This window comes from Antedon mediterranea, chromosome 10, assembly GCF_964355755.1.
Source record: "Antedon mediterranea chromosome 10, ecAntMedi1.1, whole genome shotgun sequence".
Classification (NCBI taxonomy): Eukaryota; Metazoa; Echinodermata; class Crinoidea; order Comatulida; family Antedonidae; genus Antedon; species Antedon mediterranea.
The window spans coordinates 11,831,946-11,852,710 of NC_092679.1; the positions used below are offsets into that span (position 1 = coordinate 11,831,946).

The window sequence follows — 20,765 nt, forward strand, 5'->3', positions numbered from 1 at the left end:
AAAGTTTCCCATGTGAAATATTTATTACAAACCCCAACAGAAGAAGCACATGTACTTATTTTACACACATTTTAAACAAAAGTCAAATAACAACTTTTAAGTTGTTAGAAACTGGTACATGACAAAGAACATACACACATGGAATATGGCATGGAATAATCTCCTAAATTAATTAAGAAATCTCCTTTATTGCCTTTTATTGGACAAGTTTCATTGCTAAATATTTTTGTAATTATCGTGTAATTATGTTATGTGTACTTTAAAATTGCATTGCAAATACAAGTTGTACTGGAATCATTTGGGATTTTTAAAACCATATTTAAAATATTAAAGATATTTTTGTTCTTTTACAATACGGTATTAAAATTTGTGTTGTCTTGCTCAGTAGAAACAGGCCAACGTGTTATCACGTAAAATACTATACTATAAGTAAACAATAAATATGATCATTCTACATTGTACAATGTCTTGTAATTAAACATACCATTATACTTTGAGATAATATTGAATAATTGGTCAAAGTTTTAGCGAGGGCCTAGCATGTCCTCGGGACAAACCCACTCATTAAACTGAGTTTCAGTTACAATACCTAATTTAAGTGCTGCTTCCTTGAGTGTACTACCATCTTTATGTGCCAACTTTGCAATCTGCCCTGCTTTATCATAACCCACATGTTTATTTAATGCTGTTACTAACATTAATGATTCATTTAGATATTTACTAATCTGAGTTGTATTCGCTTCAATGCCCTGCACACAGTTTTTACTGAATGAAATACAGGAATCGCCAAGAAGACGTACAGATTGTAGAACATTTGCCACAATCATCGGTTTGAAAACATTCAGTTCAAAGTGACCGTTAGAAGCCCCTACGGTAACGGCTGTCTGGTTGCCCATCACTTGTGCTGCCACCATTGTCATTGCTTCACACTGAGTAGGGTTCACCTTTCCTGCAACGAAATTTAAAAGAAATTCTTAACCTGTATAAAAAATCGCCAACATGCCATTTATTATTAAATGGGCATGGAAAAGAGAAGGGAAAGCAACAATGGAAATAAATGCTTAGTTTATTAAATCCTGTATTACTTTTGTTACTTTATATTTTGTACTTGTACATGATTTAGTAAATAAGCCTTTGTTACTGTATATCACTTTTATGTTACTTTGATTTTAATTACTCCGTACACGTACACTCATTCAAAAATGGTGCTATACTGTTTAAAAGTTATAATTCAACATTTTGTTTTTATAGTTTTTTAAAAAATGTTTGCACAATATTCTCAGTATATAATCTACTGCATTATACTTTTTGTTATTTTATTCAATTAATGAACAAAACCAAAAACATTTTACATGCCAGATGGTTTGATGTAATTGTTCTGAATGCTCAGTACATTGCTGAAACCTTTGCAAGTAATTGTCGGGTGAAAACTGGCACTCACTCCATCAGTGCAAGCTTAGTGGTGTAGAGGTATGAATGACATGAGTGCTATGTAAGGTTGTGGGTGCGAGTGGCTTCAATATGAGCATTCAGTACAACTGTATCTGAGTAAGGCGAACCATCCAACTAAAATAATTTGTATGAATAAAAAAGTAAGTAAATTAGCACTGACCTGGCATAATGCTGCTTCCTGGTTCGTTCTCAGGTAGTAATAGTTCACCAATACCACAGCGTGGTCCAGATCCAAGTAACCGAATATCATTAGCAATCTTCATAAGGCTGCATGCAAACACATTTAAAGCACCATGTACTTCAACTAACACATCATGTGCAGCAAGTGCTTCAAATTTGTTAGGTGCTGTAACAAATGGTAAACCTAACAAAATACAGAAAAACAGCTTAAAATCTGAAGAATAAAGCAACGATAGTAAATTATGTTGCCCAAGGTTTTTAAATAAGTTCATTTTCAATGGTAATGCTATAGTGAGTTTTACAGTAATTGTTCAAACGTGATCAAATATTGCACAAAATGTTGATGCTGCGATTCAAGTTATGGTGATTTTTGTCTTGTTATTGTACAGTACTTTATGAACACTTTGTGCTACCCTTGTTCTGAATCTGCCCCTAATACTGTACATTGCCAACAATGCAATAAGAATTCATATATTTTTATTCAAATATTATTCAATACTTTTTGTATAGGCAGAGTATAAACACTACAGGCCTATAACAGTGTTTTCTGATAAATCATAATTATATATTTTTGCAAGAAAGGCTAACCTGTGTAATGAGATATTTGAGCAGCAATTTTTTCAGCAAATCCAATCCTTGTGTTTAATCCAGTTCCTACAGCAGTTCCACCTGTAAAAGCATATGAAAAAAAACATGTTTAACAAAATAGTGTACTTACAGAGTAGTGTATAACTTTAAAAAGGGTTATTATCATGCTCAACATGCCAAAAAACTCAGAGAACTCTTAAAACAAAACCGCCCCACGATTGTCTCTCTCATACAGGTAAGTCGAAACTGAAGCTTGCTTACTCTAGTGCCTATTGTATCTCCATTTAACTTAGCTTCATGGGCCAGGCATCACTGCATTGTGCATGTTTGTATGTGGTATGTCACTCCTCCCTTACAAACGAATCTGAATTACCTTCCCATTACTTATAAAATACCGGTACCCATTTCTGTCACCTAGTGAAGGTGGACAAAGTGGATAAAGATTGTGCTCCAGGACTGAAGTGACCGAACTGGTGCTTGAACCCACAAACTCTAACCACAGTGTACACTTATCTATGTAGAAACTTATTGTACATAATCACCTGCAGCTAACTGATAAAGTCGAGGTAATGTTGTTTTAACTCGTTCAATCCCATACTGCACTTGTGTCGTATAACCACTGAACTCTTGACCTAGAGTTAAAGGTGTTGCATCCTGCAAAGTTCAAAATATACAAATGTACTTATAAGTAAAACAACAGCAATCAATTAAACAAAACATCAATCTGTTAATGAAGGGACAGCAGATGTCAGTTTAGATTTCTTGTACGGTTTGTGTTTTATACTACAAAAGTGTTGATTCTGAATGAAACTTTATTTAAATGCATACTGTAGTTTGCCAGTTGTCTAGGGTAACTTGTTAAATATTTTGAATTATAATTTTAAAAAACTATTATAAAACAAAGTAAAATTAAACTTTTCAATAAAAATGAAATGTATTATTATAGAATAAATAGTTTTTTTAATTTGGTGTATTTTTATTAATAATAGACACGTTTCTCGCTCGTGACCAATCAGAAATAGTGGGTATAGATTTGTAAACAAACCAAACACCTCTCGCCTAGTGCGTGTTGAAGCATAGCGAAATGGCGACTGCCAAGTGCTTTTGTTGCAAGGTGCATCATAAATGTTGTATATGTTGAATAAATCGTGAATTTAACTACACAAAATCACTGAATAATATTCCTGTTTTTAATTTTCAAACACTTGCTGAGTGGTTTGCGTCGGCTCCGAAGGATAGTGGCGCAAAATCTTGGAAATTTTTCAAGGAAAGGTACGTCCACGATGTGCTCGTGTCTCTCCGCCCGCCCGGTGGCGTTGCCTGATGCGGTACTTCGTCTACTAGGCCTAGGAGGCTTGGGTGTCTGTTTAAGCGCCGAAGAACATCACATAATACATGGAAGATGCAATAGGAGCATGAAGAAGAATGAAAGATAATAATTAATATATTTACGCAACATTTGTAAATAAAATCAACAGTTAACATGTATTAAATGCACCGTAATATATATGTGTCAAACCAAAAATGACAATCGTCAATACATAAATAAAGTCAATGATTCCGAACCAAATGCCCAAATAATTCTACAGTGAATATAAAACATAAGTTTAGAAAATAAATAACATCCTTACCATGCCATTCCATCAAAAGGCTAGTTTTGACGATTGCTTTTTAAGATGATCATCTCTCAGTTCTCCCATGCTTTAACATACTCTCGCTGTGTTTGTTTACCATTGTATACCCACTAAAAGGTCAAACTGACGGTGACCTCGCGAGCGCGAAACGTGTCTATTGTTCCATGCTATTTGTTTTCTTATGTTTTAAAACTATTGAGCCTAATGCATGTTATCTAGATGTTCAGTATCAATCAACATCGTTATAATTCTATTTATTTTCGAGTATCACCAAATCAAATTATTAAAGAACATGAAATAAAAAAAGAGACTAAAAAGATGGGCAAGGGCAGTGAACAGAATCACAACAACAAAACACTGTGATCAATATCGTTTCCGGTTACATACATAATCAATACATTAATTAAAGATATTGTGCCGCTAAAAAAATAGTTTTCTTCCAATTTTGTGATGAATCCACCATTTTAATATCATGTAGGGATTCACTTTGACAAAAAACTTGATGGGAATAAATTAATTCAAAGCAAAAAATGCTTAAACTGTCTGTGAGACAATGGTTTTTGTTAAAATTAACAGTTTCTTTTGTCTTTTAAAAAGTGAAATAATTTTTTTTTTTTTTACAGAATGGCCTATTTAAAGTCTGATTTTAATAATTCTTATTTTTCATGTTTTTGGGTGACAATATTGTACATCTTTAAGTTAACTAACATCACCTGTGTGTGAGTTCGTCCTATTTTGATAATTTCTTCAAATTCTTTAGATTTCTTGTCAAGTTCATTCATAAGTCGTTCCATTGCAGGAAGTAGGCAATTTGTTATCTCTGTGGCAACAGCAATATGCATTGCAGTTGGAAAAGTGTCATTAGAACTCTGAAAATGTAAAATGCAATAAATGATAATTAGAGTGACCTATTTAATTCAATACAAGTTTATTTAATGGGGCTGTGGACATAAAACAATTTTTAAAAATATTTGTATAGTACAGTATATAATATCGTCAAAGATTTTCTCATCTTTATCGTTTCTGAATTTTTTGTATTTCATAGGGCAGTTAAGAATAAGTTATGTGCTGGTTTTTGTAAAAGTATCTCTTTGGAGATCACACTTCGTTAATTACTGTATTAAATGATGAGGCTATATCAAATTGATTTCTGTTGCTCATGCATACTGTACAATTGAGAACTACAGTCTGCATTGCTGTTCCGTGTACCACACCAGGCTGTTGCTATCCAATCAAACTTGAAATGACATTTGCATTATCAAGCAGAAGTTTACAAGTTTGAATCTCAGTTTAAAATTTCTTCTGTTCCTGTAAATGTATATGTTAATTAATTTTATATTTAAGTGATTGTAGGAATGGACGAATGATGTCAGCTATAAAATATTTCAGGCTAGCTTTTTGTTCATTGACAGCTGATAAAGTGAAAACTGGTTAAAAAGCTTGTCTTTACCTGGCTTTTATTGACATCATCATTTGGATGTATCGGAGACTTGCTTCCCATAACACCGCCCATCATTTGTATAGCACGATTACTAATTACTTCATTCACGTTCATATTGGTTTGAGTTCCAGATCCTGTCTGCCAAATTACTAATGGAAAATGCTCTATCAACTTTCCACTTGCAACCTAATGATAACACATGAAAGAAATCGATTACTTATCTCTGTAAAAATAAAAAAAAATTGCTCATTCAATGATGGGCACCATCTTATTTGTGAATTTTATGACCTTTCTGCAACCTTATTGTGAAAATAAAGAAAAACCTAATGCAGCATTAGAACTAAAAAACAAATTGTTCGTCCAAAAAATTGCTGTTCCAATTTAAGGCAGATGGCTATAAGGAACATTATTAACATTTATTACCAATACTATGTTATATACTTTGTTTGTGGAAAATAAATAATAATAAAAAAACAAAAAAACATGCGATATCAGTCAGGAGATAGAGTAACCTAATTGGGTTAGATTTGTGTATGTAATGTAATATAAGTTGGATTCGCACAGACAAATGCGCCTTGTGAAAAATTGGCTTTAAGGGTGAGATCAGAAGATGGTGAACTACAAATAAATATACACAATCTTACTTCATCTGCAGCATCCATAATAAACTTAGCCTTTTCATTATCAAGTCCAAATTCTTTATTCACATAAGCAGCTGCTTTCTTAAGAATTCCAAATGCTTTTATTAAGGGAATCTGTGAAAATGGAAACAAGTTTGGTATTAAAACATCAGTATCGTATCAGTATTTAATGAATTGTCTTGCACAAGCTTCTCCCTTTTGATAAATAAATATCTTTGACGGATTAATATATATTATTATATTAGTGATTCACTCCTGGAGAGAACTGCATATATTGAAATATTTCTTCTATCAAACTTTATGTGACAAAAATATGCGATGTGCTCATGGACATGATGCCATCATATCACTACCATATTTTATTGTCAAACTAGTTTGATATGTGTAGACAGGGCTTTAGTTGATCAACCCTCTTTAAAAAGGCAACTTTTTTAATTCTAAAAGTTATCCTCATCAATAAAGTCCCTAGAAAATGTATTTTAATTTGTGGAATTTTGCATTGGTTTTTCTAGAGTATTCCATAGGCACTATGATATGAAAAACTTTTCTTTATATATTCTGTTTTGGGTTTATTCAATTTCAATACATCCTTTGATCTTGTATTATATGTGCCTAGTTTGGGTGTAAATAGTTCATTTAGATATGGTGGTGCTTGATTATGGAATATTTTATATAAAATTTTGGCTATCCAGTTTAAGTTTTGCATGCTTTTCCTTGTTTTTTTGTAATAATTTTGGCTGCTCTGTTTATGAGTTTGGTCAGTTTTTTAATCAGTTTGTTTTTTGTTGTTCTGAAGTTAAAAGATTTTTCTTCATTTGACAAAATTAAAGGACCAAACGTAGAATCAATATTAGCTCACATTATTGATATTATGTAACGTTATTATAATAGGCTCACTGTTCAGCAAACTTTAAATGTTCCAAAAACAGAAAGTACTTTGAACAAATTTGCAAGGATTATGTTTGGTTAAGAAAATGTTCTAAATTCATATCATATAGTACAAAATATGTCTATCATTTAGAATTGATAAGCCGGCATTGAATGCTGATGTAATGAAGGTCATAAAAAATGTACCGGCATTTGCTCCCTTTCACCTCCGATGTCAAAGTTAATGAGTGATCTGGCAGTATTGGCACCATAGTACTTGTTATCGGGAACTTGTAGATCTCCAAATCCATCTCTCTCAAATCGAAATGTTGTCTACGTTTTTAGATATAAACACAGAATTAGCATACTGTCATAAAAGGGCATACCCTAATTAATTAATATGCATAATTTGTAAAAAATACAGTTTACCATACTTTTTGCAGTTGCTCAATATGCTTTAAAACATTTTTTAAAAAAAGGGCCACATGAGTATCATGTATGTATGAAAATGGAGGATGCCCTTTTGTCCCCTGTAAGCGTGGTTCCCACTAGCGACGCAATGCAAGGACGTAACGCAACGCAAGTGAATTGACCAATCACGAGCGATGGCTTATTCGCTTGTGATTGCTAACTGTCTATAACTTCGCTTTTCATTGGTTAAAACGCTTGCGTTGCGTTTACGTTCTTGCGTTACGTTCTAGTGGGAACCAAGCTTAAGTCTCAATTGTTGGGGTGGTTGAAGACCTAATTTGCTTGAATGGGGGAGGGAGGAAAAATACCTTTTGTAATGCCAACAGTTAGCTAATCATAACGTGCAAAAGCCTGTCTCATTTCTATATCTAGTCAATACATTTTGTACATCCTGCATGCATACCTACCGAAGCAGTGGTCACTTTTTGTTTACTTTTCAAAAATTGATAGTGTCAACTTAACAATCGATTGATATGCGGACACATTTTCCAACTCTTTTCTCTAATCATTAATTTTTTTTTTACATTCACAATGCGGACGCAATTATTTTACGGTTGATATATTTTTAGCAACGCATTTTCTTCATTCAAGTTCATGCACTCAGAAAAAGGCTAGTTTACTTTTTTTGGGGGGGGGGGGGGTATATAAAAGGGTATAAACTATATAAAGTAGGCCTACTAGTTGAAGTAGAAAGAAAGAACAATATTACCTAAAATGATTGTTATAGCAATAACTAAACACCACCAGACCAGATACCTACCAGAGCAACAAATCCTACTGCCAGAGAGCAGCCACCTGCTTGGAATTGTTACAAATTGCAAATTTTAATTCTTTCAGAAACTGAATGGATGCGTTTGATCACCATATACAGTAACGACACGAACGCGTTCATCCGTGTCTATTGATTGTGTATTGTATTTAGCGGTCAACTGTGAGGCGCTACCGATGCATTTGGTATCTGGTGGTGTTTAGTAGGACCGCTATAGGTGGTTCAGCCGGCTCTCTCTGTCGTCCGTGGTCCCGATCTTCTGTTCCCCCTCCTATCTAGCTCTCTAATATAACGGATACTAGGCCTAGCAAGCCTACTATTACTAACTAGGCCTAGGCTAGCCAGCTAGAGGCTAGACGTCCAGCTAGGCTAGGGAGCTAGTAGGGAGGCTTGCCCTAGTAGCTAGGCCTAGGTTCCAAATGTCTCCAGTTTTTAAACTAAGGACACTTTTAAATAAAAATTACATCATTAAATATTACACTCTTTTACTATATATGCATACCATTTTTTGCGTTCGCGCACTTAAATTAGTCTGTCTGTTTACACCTCGCAAAACACAAATCAAGAAGCGACGGGAGCCCGGCAAATTCATCCCGAAATTGGCTCAGCTCTCCTCACCCCATCAGCGCGTGTACATTCCGTCAACTGTGGATATAGACCGTCAACAACCGTCGTTGTATTTTACATTAATTTATTTGAAATAAAGAAGTATATGATGTAACTTTGATAGGTTATGTTTATTTTATTTATTTACAATTCATTTAGTACTGTAGGCTGACAGTTACGGTGGCTGATTTCCGCCAAAGAAAACAATTATTTTATAATATACGGCGTTATAACGCCGTAATTAGGGCGTTATAACGCCGTATTAATAGGGCGTTATAACGCCCTAATTTAGGGCATTATAACGCCGTAAATACGGCGTTATAACGCCCTAATAAATATACAATCTGTTTACACGCACATGCGCATGCGTAGTACATCAACAAACCTCTCGGCGCATTCACAGGTTTTAGAAAGTCACGTGGTACATTACTGGCCATCTTTGTGTCCAACTATGCCTATTATATTATTTGAAAACCCAAAAAACAATAATGCTAACGATAACCACTACGGGAAAAGAGCTACGGTACAATCTGATACAGAAACACATGATGAAGTGTTTAGTATTGATGGAAGTAGTGAATCATCAGATGATGAAAATGTGCAGAAAGAAACAAGTGTGATCACTATAGAACAACACACAAACCAAAATGAGCAGGAAGATGATGACAGAGAGGAGCAGAGAGAAGAGCAGGAAGTGGACGAAAGAGAGGAGGAGGAAGTTGAAGAAGGAGAGGAACAAGAAGTACCGGGAAGAAAGTACCAGAAAGCTGAAGAAAGAGAGGAGCAGGAAGTTGGGGTAAGAGAGGAGCATGAACAGAAGAAGGTAACTGACTACTTTGAAAAAAGTATGCAAAAAAGTAAAAGTGTTAGCACAAACAAGAAAGCAGCGAGAGATCTGAAGGAACAGTCCGGAAATGAAGGCAGGACAGAAGAAAAAACAAAGAGTATTGGAAAAAGAAGTTTAAGAAAGAGAAACAAAAACAAGTAATTTAATCTTAATAATATGTATTCCAAATATTGTAATTTCCCTAGGAAGCTCTTTACTCTAATCTTTATGAATTTACATTGTATAACACTAAACGTTAGAGGAGCTAGAAATATAAATAAGCAACATAAGCTATTCCAATGGGTAAAAGATCAAAAAGCGGATATATGTCTGCTTCAGGAAACCCATCTAACAAATGAGATTATTAATAAATCAAACTTTGTTTGGGAAGGTGAAGCGATCCATAGTATAGGTAATTCACATAGTAGAGGAGTGTCGATACTATTACGAAAAGGTCTTGAATGCAAAATTGTTAAAAAGTTAACTGATATTGATGGAAGATATATATTTCTTAATTTAATGATAAATGAAAAGGAATTGGACATTATAAATATTTATGCTCCTAATGAAAGCAAAAATAGAAGTGCATTCTTTAGGACCATACACAAATGTTACAATGACTTTGATGGAGGGAAGGGTAATTCTATCATTCTAGGTGGAGATCTGAATTGCATTGACCAAAAAGGTAGCGCAAATAGGTCTGATAAATCTGTTTTTACGATTAAAAACCTAATGAAAAATTTAAATTTTATTTGAAATATATATTTTTTTATTGAAATATATATTTATACTGGGTAACCACTTCAGTCAATGACTGGTCTCCCAGAGGGCCCAGTTGGTGATCAGTGGCCGTGATGTACTAATACACCGTGGTAACCCCCTACTCGTCTCGAAAGATGTACTAGGTTCTTTAAAGTGCACACGAGCTAGATGTGTACACTGGACCTACGGTTTATAGTCCTTATCCGAGAAGACTCGTTCTACCACCAGAACCATGGAGTGAGTGAGCCTCGAACCCCTGCAGTTGTTATGGCTAGGTAATTACGGTTCCACTGTCTTAACCGCTCGGCCACTCACTTTGGAGATCCAAAAACATGAATAAGCGACAATTTACGTGGCGTAAGAGATTTAACAACATTTTCCGTAGGCTGGATTACTGGTTAATATCAGAAGATCTCTTTTCAAATGGAGATGCTTTAGCCTGTGACATTCGTCCAGCTATTCTCACAGATCACCAGGCGGTATCAATTAAAATAGATTTGCATGAAAAAAAACGCGGTCCTGGTTTATGGATGTTCAACAATAGCTTTCTGAAAGATGAAACATTTACAAAATTAGTGATTAAAATAATTGATGTTTCAATACTAAAAAATAATAGAGAACCTGTAAGTGCAAGTTTGTTATGGGAGCTTGTAAAAACAAAAATAAAAGAATTTTCAATTGCATACGGAAAACAAAAAAATAAAAACCAGAATAAAAAGAAAGAAAAATTACAAAAACAAATAAAAAACTTAAATGAAACAATTATGAATACTCAAAATTGTGATATAACCATTGAAAATAAAATTGAAAACAAAAAAATAGAGCTTGAAAACATTTATAATGTAGAAGCAAAAGGCGCGCAAATTAGGTCCAGAGTAAAATGGATAGAGGAAGGCGAGCGGAATACAAAATACTTTCTAGGGTTAGAAAGATCCAAAAGTAAAAAGAAACACATAAAAAGTTTAATTACTAAAGATGGGAGCTTAGCAACAAGCCCAATTGATATTTTAAAGGAACAAATACAACATTTCGAAGGTTTATACGCAAAAAATGTTATAAACCCTGGAAAAATTAATAAATACCTTTGTAATTCTATTATAAACAAGCTTTCAGAAATAGAAAAAGAAAATTGTGAAGGTTACGTCACTATTGATGAATGTAAAAAGGCCATTTCAATGATGGAAAAAAATAAAACACCTGGATCGGATGGTCTAAGTGTTGAATTTTATGTGTTCTTTTGGAATAATATTAAACATTTAATTTGCGATGCGTTAAATGAAAGTTATAATTCTCAAGAATTATCCTTTTCGCAAAAACGAGGTGTAATCACCCTTTTGTTCAAGGATGGAGAAAGAGAAAATTTGAATAATTGGCGTCCCATTACCCTCTTAAACACCGATTACAAAATTCTTGCACATGTATTGAGTAACAGACTTAAAATGGTTATTAAATCAATAGTAAGTTCAGACCAAAAAGGTTATATAAAAGGCCGTTTCGCTGGTGAAAACATTCGGTTAATAGAAGACCTGCTTTATTATACAGAGTGTAATGATATCGAAGGTGCAATAATTACCGTAGATTTTAAGAAGGCTTTTGACTCTATTAGTAGAGATTTTATGTTCAATGTTCTAGAAAAGTTTAACTTTGGAATGTTCTTTTGTAACTGGGTAAAAGTATTATACAATAACGTTGAATGTGTCACAGTTAACAATGGTTGGGTTTCAAACAATTTTAAAATGGAAAGAGGTATTAGACAAGGTTGTCCTCTATCTGCTCTGTTATTCATTTTAGTGGTTGAAGTAATGGCATCTAGAATAAGAAACAAAGATGACTATAAGGGTATTAAACTTCCAAATAATGAAAATAACATAGAAGCTAGAATAAGCCAATTAGCCGATGATACGGTTTTGTATGTTGGTAATGACAAAAGTATTAAGTCAGCAGTCAGTGTAATTGAACGTTTTTGTGAAGTATCTGGAATGACACTAAATAAAAAAAAAACCAATGCTTTTGGATTGGTAAATGGAAGAACAGAATAGATAGACCTTTAGAATTAAATTGGGTAAAACATCCGATCAAAATTTTAGGCATATATGTAGGGTATAATACAGAAGAATGTACCAGAAAAAACTGGGATGTTAAATTAATAGAAAAGTCTAGTCTAGAAAAGACTTTAAAACAATGGAATGCTAGAAATCTCTCAATTTTTGGTAGAATAATAATCCTGAAAAGTCTTGCACTATCTAAATTAACATATGCTGCAAATATCACTGATGTTCCAAAATATGTATATACACAAGTTACAAATCTAATATATAATTTTATTTGGAACAATAAAAGGGAAAAGATAAAAAGAAAAACTCTAATTGGTGATGTTGAGATGGGAGGCATTAAAATGCCTGATTTTACTCTTCATGTTAACGCACTCATGTGTGGCTGGTTAAAAAGAATTATGAATGATGATGGTGCTAAATGGAAAAATATTCCAATGTATTATATTAAAAAAATATGTGATGTTAATGTTTTACTTAATATGTCATGTTATAACATTATTGATGTTAATTCTGATAAAATTCCACTGTTTTACAAAAATATGATAAAAGCCTACATAATTATAACAGAATCTCTAAAAAAAAAACCCTGAAACTTATAACGATATAATGAATGAGCAACTGTGGGGAAACCACTACGTTAAACTAAAAAAAAATCGCTTTTCTACAAGCATTGGATTGACAGTGGCATTATCAGTATTAAAGACATTGTTAATAAGAACACTTTTTTAACATCAAACGAAATACTGGTGAAACTACAATGTAAAACAAACTGGTTAAATGAGTATTTGTGCATTATTAAGGCAATACCAATTCAATGGAAAAATATTATTAAGGAGGTAGATATTTTCAATTGTGATGATAATGATGAATTAGTTGGGACCAAGTATGAGATTAATACTACCAAACTAATATACTCATGGTTTGTGAAAGAATATTTCATTATTCCAATGTCACAACTAAAATGGGAAGAGTACTTCAATGATAACAACATTGATTGGAAAACTTCTTGGTTACGGAAAGTATGTAAAATGAAAGATAAGAAACTATATCACAATTCAATTATAAGATGTTACATAGAATACTGCCTACCAACAAACGGCTGTATCAGTGGAAAGTTAAGGAAACACAAACGTGTGACAAATGTGGAGAAATTGAAAATGAAAATCATTTGTTTTTTAGTTGTAGATTTATTCAGAAATATTGGAGGAAAATGCTTAGTATCTTTGTAAGTTTAAATCACAATAATATATCATTTAAACAATTAATACTAGGAACGGGAGATAAGCTAATAGATTATATTTACACTTTTGCAGCATTTACTATTTATAGAATAAAAATGTTATCTGCACTAAATAAGCCAGTGGGTAAATCTTTATGGAATTCATTTAAAAGCAATATGTTATATAACATTGAATGTGAAACATATAACAATAAAGAAACAAGTATAGAAAAATGGGTAGCTTTAAGAAATAAGATTATGATAATATAATTTCTAATTTGATACGATTAACCGAAAAAGAATTACAGTGATACGGGTTACTGGTGGTACTGAGCTATTATTGTTTTTTTTTTATCATGTATATAAATATATTGTATAATCCGGGTTGTAAAATGAAAACAAACAAATGAAAATGTGTGAACTATTCTAAAACGGGATAGATGATAATGATGATCCTGTCAAGTGTATAACAAAATATAAGAAAATTAATGAAAAAAGGAGTAATACAGAATTCATATATGTAAAAATGAACTGTAACGACATTTACAAGTTAAATAATACGATTTTATGTAATATGAGATAATATGAATGTGAATAAAAGTGGTGTTTGCGCCACAAAAGAGAAAAAAAAAAAACTATGCCTATTAGTATATTCTTTAATCCATGGTATAAGTCTTTGATTACGGACTGAAATAGTCGTCAATTACACATTACTAACAATGATTTAGGATCATCAGCTAACTTAATTTTCTTGCTTTTTTACAACTAAAACGCAACAAAGCCGGACAGGAATGTATCTCCTACCAAGGAATACATATTTGGAATAATTTAACAGATTATATAAAACAATCCCCCACTTTAAGTTTGTTTAAACAGAGATTAAAGCAACATTACCGTATAACAATAGAAATATTTAAGTTAAGTAAATCACATTATGTCATTTTGGTTTATTCTTTTTTTTTTGTACTAATGTTTGCTATTTTTTTTGTTAGGGTTACATGTTTAAAGCACTTGTGCTTATTTTGTATCCCATTCCATTATCATATTATTTGTATAGTATTTGTATATGTTTTTATATTGATTATGGAATAAAATAATGTCGATTATTGAAAAACTGCTATAAACGAAATATGAACTTGCTTTTTTATATAATATATTGATTAGTTAATTCAGTATACGATAAAACAACTGATTATTTGTGTAGACACATTTTTATTTCACAATTATTAAAATTAATTTTTATTGAACGAGAATTGAATTAGAATAGGCCTATAGTATACGCAGGCCTGTTGTGTTTATTCCTAAAATGGGCCACGTATTGTATGTCTTAAGTCCTACATTTCTGCACGACAACTAAAGTTTGTATGAAAAGAAATTACACATATTATTCGATAATTCTATTGACATTGCTTCAGTTCAATAAATAATGTTAATCTGGCTTTTGGTTTCCGGGCAGATTCATCATCAATTAAAGGCCACAACATCATTCCCGTCATGCTTGAGGTAAAACATTGTTGAAGTTATCATTGAATTTGTATTTCAGTGGCCGAAATGACATACTTTCATCCTAAAATTGCTTTGATGGATGAGTTTTTGGCATTGATGAAAAAAATTACAATATTAAGAATAAATAAAAGAACACATAAAAAAGACATTTTTTACTGTGGAAACACAACGTAGCTGCTCTAGAAAGCTCAAGGCCCAGTGATCGGCTACTGGCCCGTCCCCCTAAATCATGGTTGCTGCGACTCAAACAAGATCATAGGCGTATACTGGTTATTGTATAGGCCTAAGAGGAATACATTTTAAAAAGTCGAAATATGGTTAGACTCAACAGAACTAGTGATGGTCAATGTAATCAATTACTTTGTATAATAGTAGCTTCCATTCATGTTTTTTTTAAATGTAATCAATATCTCTTCATTATGGCAACCCGAATGCAATTCTCTCTGAGAAGTGAATTCAGAACGATTTTGACGGAGTTTTTAAACTATAGGTTGCAGTATTGTCATTTTTTCAAAAGACTATCTAAATAATCTCATAAAAATCCTACAATGCAGTAAACACAATTGTAGGTCTTGGTCTTACACTATAAAAACAGAATTTTGATGTATTCAAGCAATACAACTTTCCAAAGCGGTTCTGTATTTTTTTTAAAGTTTCTTTATGTATTATTACAATCAAATTATGCAGTTCAGCAATCAGGAATTCAATTTCATTTAATAGAATAATAGTTTCTTTACAATTTCTTTCGATCTCACAGCTTCATGTTATTCGTTGACTAGCCACACGACCAGTCACATTTCTTACAGTTTTTAGAAATCTTATCGTATAGTCAAGATCCACACTATATCATATCTCTTTAGATTGCTATCGTCGTTAAATCTCTGACGACGATGGTTGGATGTTTAATGGTTTTTGAACACTTTTGTAGTGTCATAAATGGTCACCACTTCCATCATTCCACGTACTCTTCTCTTCATGTGTAGCAATATATCAAAGACACGATGTTAATTAATTGGTCAATTAATGTTAATGTTGACATCAGAACTTACAGTATTGATGGATCGATCATGTGAAACTTTTTCAACCTGAATCTTCATGCAATGCAGTAACTCCATGCGAAATTGAGCCAACGATAACGTGTAGATTATAGGGTTCAAAACAAAGTTTAAAACTGATATGTCTAAAGTTATCAGAAAAATGTTTGATCCGATATTAATATTTCCATAAATAGAGATAAGCGTGAGGAGAAGTATCGGCACAAAACAGAGAACATATGCAGTACTTACTGCTAAAAACACTTTCAGGGTTTTGGCATGGATTGATGGTGGTGAGGGTTGTGTCTCCGGGGACGACACAGACCTCTGGTTTACTAGGCGTTCGTATAGAATGCTACCATATACAAAAGTCATTGTTATTAAAGTTGACAGAAATAACAGCAGGAAGCAGGCAGCTGATATGGGGTATAATATTGTTAAGTCTGTAATTCCACATTCTACTTCGGTTTCACCTGGAATTGGAACATATACTGGTGCCTGTGGATTTAAAAGAAAACCAATTATCCATGAGGATAAAATCATTAAAAGAGTTCGTTTCGACGTGTAGTTAACTTCAAACCAAAATGGCTTCATGATAGCGAAGTATCTTTCTATCGTAATAAACAGTAGATTTACAGTAGAAACTGCAGATATACTCCAGTTGATGCTAAAAAGTTTGCAATATATATGTAAGCCAGATGTGTCAATAAGTAAAATATGCAGACAGAAAACCAAACATCCTGTTGCATCAATAAATGATTGATTGAAAATAAACCATCGCGTACTCTGGCGCATTGATGTCACCCTGTTGATGACGAAAAGCACAAGGATATTTAGAATGAAACCAATGCCAGAGAAGCCGCATCCGATGTTAACGGTAACCCAACTTGCGTCCGTCAAATTCAAATCCATTTTCAGATGTCAGGAAAAACGAAATCGTGTTCATGTATTATTTTTGCATTGAATAGAAAATAGTTTAAAATGGTAATGGTGCTACTGGCCAATCACAATATCCGCATTTGTTTTACCCTACGGGGTTTTTAATCATCATCATACGATGAATATCAATTTGTGTGATTACTTCACATTAGGATATGCGTAATTTGCCGAAATGATGATCAATAAGTAACACACAGCAGCTGCAGTAATCTTCTTCTTTACTTTATTAGGCCTATGTGTTAGTTAAATTTTTGGAAAATCAGCTCCGTATTGGTTAGAACGGCCGCCGGTAGTGCCGGCCGGTAACCTCACACTTCGTTACTACTTGCATTAGAGTTTTTTCTAGACGCCCAGAGATAGCATCTGATGATGCGTTTTGGCCGGTCGGTTTTTTTATAAAAAAATTATCTTAATATAGTGGTTTTTATAGAACATAATAATAACAACTTTATTTTAAAACGGATGCAACTCTATTTTTTACAAGGCCGTTACTTACTATAAAACTATTTATACAAGTTTCATTTACAGTACATATGACTAAAAAACTATCCAAAAAGAGACACAACTGATACAATAAAAAAAAAAAAAAATGATTTCATGAAAAACATAGAGTTTCAAATATATCTTTGGTTATATATGTATATAAAAATATAAAAAAATCAATCAGAGTTTTATTTTGTTTTGTTATCCTTGTCGGTTCAGTTATAATTTGTGTTAGAAAATGGTTATTAGCTATATCCATTTTTATTGTGTATAACAAGTAGGGTTTTGTGAAAGTGTGTCACAATTGACATCTCATATTATTACTTCTTTGTTTACACATTCGTTCTCTTCTAAAATGTGTTCAAAAATATGTAAAATTTGAATTTTTAAGTTTGGTGGGGGGTTCCATGCTATTAAAATGATTGGTTTAGTTATTGGTTAACAAAGTTCAATACTACTTTCCTAATCTCCATTTTTATGAAATGATTTCTTAGTTTACAATTAAAACATCCTCCTCTATTTACATTAACTGCAACCCTTACCCCTTCCCTGTCATTTCTATAAATATCATAGCCATCAATGTGTATTGATTCATCTTTAATTACATTATCTAAACGTGTTTCATTGAGTGCTATGATATCAATAGAAGTGTTGTTGATTAGATACTTAAATTCTTCAAATCTAAAAATACTTTCAGTTAAATTATTATGTTCATTTAGCGAACAGTTTTGTTGATAATTGTTTGATTTTGATTTGAATTGATTGTAATCGTTGAGTTTGAGTCAACTCTGAGTGGTATTTTATCATTTATATAAGTGATTTTGTACTAATTCATTGTCATAATCATAGAATTTACGGCTAAACCCTCATGCATGGTAAAACTTACATTTCCAGTATGTAATCGGTGCTCTATGTGACGACATCCTCTACACATGTCATTCTCACCACAGTTGAAGCAGGGATTCAGAGCTTCCTGATTGAAGGATGAAACAGATGGGTTCTGTGTTTCGTTGTCTCGCTAGTGTACGTATTACTTGCACTGCTCTATTAATACTTCTTAGTAGGACTGATGTACCTTTCTGGTTGAGGTGTAGGCCATGTCTTGTAAAGTAATTCGAATGTACACCATGTTCATCTGGCCAAAAACCGTTTGGAGCATATCATTTGCTTCAGCAATTGTCTGTTAAAATTTGTATTGTCAAGACGAGGACAGATACCCGAGACGAGCACCTTTCCTGACATCCTTTGTTGCAAATATGTTGTTATTTGAAAAAAAGTCTTTGTGAAGTTTGCTAGTGTTAAAATCTTCTCGACTACAATCATTTGTTCCAACATGAATTATTATGTTATTAACATTTTTTCAGATTCATATGTGTCACAGCATTGTAAAGTTGACTAACAGTAAAGCCTCACTTTGTCCTGACTGATGTATGACTTGTTTTCAACATGGAATCTCCGATTATCAAATTTGTTGTCTTTACAGTGTGAGATGCATTATCATTTTGTTGGGCATTATATGTTGAGTTTTTGATGGCTTGATCACATTCAGGAATTAATGGCTCAGGTAAAGTTGGAAGTAACCTGAAGAAGAATCATGCAATGGGAAGGTTTGGGCTTGGCCATGCTAACGAGAGAGGTGAAACACTGGTGAATTTCTGCTGCATTTAGAATGACCTGGTTTTAACAAATAAATTATATCAACAGCACCCACGACGACTATATACTTGGATATTACCAGATGGAAAATACCGAAATCAAATAGATTACATTTTGATTAGACATCGGTGGAGATCAAGTGTCAAAGTGGCAAAAACGTACCCAGGAGCAGACTGCGGCTCAAATCACCAACTTTTAACTGCTGAAATCCGTTGCAAACTAAAGATAGTAAAACAAGACGCTCAACCACGCAGATATGATGTTAAACAAATAAATGACCAATATCGAGCTGAAGTCTGAAACTCTTTTAAGGTAATTCTTAAAAAGGAAAAAACAAGGAAATCGAATGAATTGTGGGAGTTGACTCGACAAAAAATGCAATTTCATTAGCAGCTCGGAAAAATTTACCAAAACTAAAGAAATGCCGAGCCCCTTGGATATCGGACAAGGTGGTTGCACTGGCAGATGAGAGGCGGCAAATAAAAGCAAATGGTTTACACAGTGAGAGAGACCGCAGTCAATATAAACATCTTAGTAGAAGTATCCAACGTGTTACTATACAAGATAAATGGAACTTTCATGAAATTAAATGTAGTGAGGTTGAGTCGCATTTCGTTACCAATCATTCTAGAGACCTCTTCAAAGCTGTAAAAGAAATTACTGGCAAGAGGGCTGTAAAATTAAATGTTATTAAAGATGGGGACGGTACGATTCTACTGAGAGTCACCAAATCAAGGATAGGTGGAAAGAATATTGTCAAAGGTTATATGATAGTAAAGATGCAGATCAAGTTACAAAAGCAATTGAGATATATCCAAAATAAACCAAATATACTAAGATCAGAAGTGAAATTTGTAATAAAGAAAATTAAGGATGGGAAAACACCGGGATATGATAATATTCCAGCTGAGCTTCTTAAGGAGACAGGGGATGAAGGTATCACTTTAATGCATATTAAATTTGATATGGACCAATAAGAGATGGCCAACTGACTGGGCTAGATCAATATTTATACCGCTCCCCAGGAAAGGAGATACAAGAGAGTGCAAAAACAATAGGACTATCTCTCTGATATCACACGCGAGTAAGAATTTGCTGTACATAATTGTTGAGAGGACTAAACAATACATTCCTCGTGAAATTCCTCAAGAACAAGCAGATTTTGTGGAAGGAAGAGGTACAAGAGACCAAATAGCAAATATTAGAAATATAATGGAAAGAGCTATTGAAATTAACCGTCCGCTATATATGTGCTTTATTGACTATTCAAACGCTTTTGATACGGTTCAGCATCAAAGACTCTGGAATATTTTAATAGCAATGGGCTTTCCAAGGCATGTAGTAGAACTCCTCAGGACATTATATGATAACCAGGAAGCTGCTGTGAGAACTGCATGCGGCGACAGTACTTGGTTTAAAATAAAACAAGGGGTGAGACAAGGTTTGCATACTGTCTCCTCACTTGTTTAATGTCTATGTAGAATATATTATGAGATTGGCTCTAGAAAACTGCAATAGTGGAATATCTATTGGTGGCAGAACTATAAATAATATCAGGTATGCTGATGATACTACTTTAATAACAGATAATGCACAGGAAATGGAAGGTCTGGTTGAAAAAGTAAGAAGGGAGAGTA

At 33.2% G+C, this 20,765-nt stretch overlaps 1 protein-coding gene across 3 annotated transcripts; it reads right to left on the reverse strand.

The window, feature by feature from the left end:
• Positions 1 to 13: 13 nt before the first annotated feature.
• On the reverse strand, positions 14 to 8,646 carry LOC140060924 (fumarate hydratase, mitochondrial-like). 3 transcript variants are annotated; one of them, XM_072107295.1, is made up of 9 exons: positions 8,546 to 8,646; positions 7,011 to 7,136; positions 5,940 to 6,050; positions 5,305 to 5,481; positions 4,568 to 4,723; positions 2,763 to 2,874; positions 2,221 to 2,301; positions 1,613 to 1,816; positions 14 to 949 (listed from the first exon to the last, which is right to left on the reverse strand). In XM_072107295.1, exons 1-9 carry the CDS (start codon positions 8,633 to 8,635, stop codon positions 525 to 527), a joined length of 1,482 nt encoding a protein of 493 aa, XP_071963396.1. In that variant the 5' UTR covers positions 8,636 to 8,646; the 3' UTR covers positions 14 to 524. The 3 variants fall into 3 exon arrangements, with proteins under 3 accessions (XP_071963396.1, XP_071963397.1, XP_071963398.1); XM_072107296.1 differs by lacking the exon at positions 8,546 to 8,646 and adding an exon at positions 8,035 to 8,169 and having other exon boundaries at positions 15 to 949; XM_072107297.1 differs by lacking the exon at positions 8,546 to 8,646 and adding an exon at positions 7,984 to 8,043 and having other exon boundaries at positions 15 to 949.
• Positions 8,647 to 20,765: the final 12,119 nt, after the last annotated feature.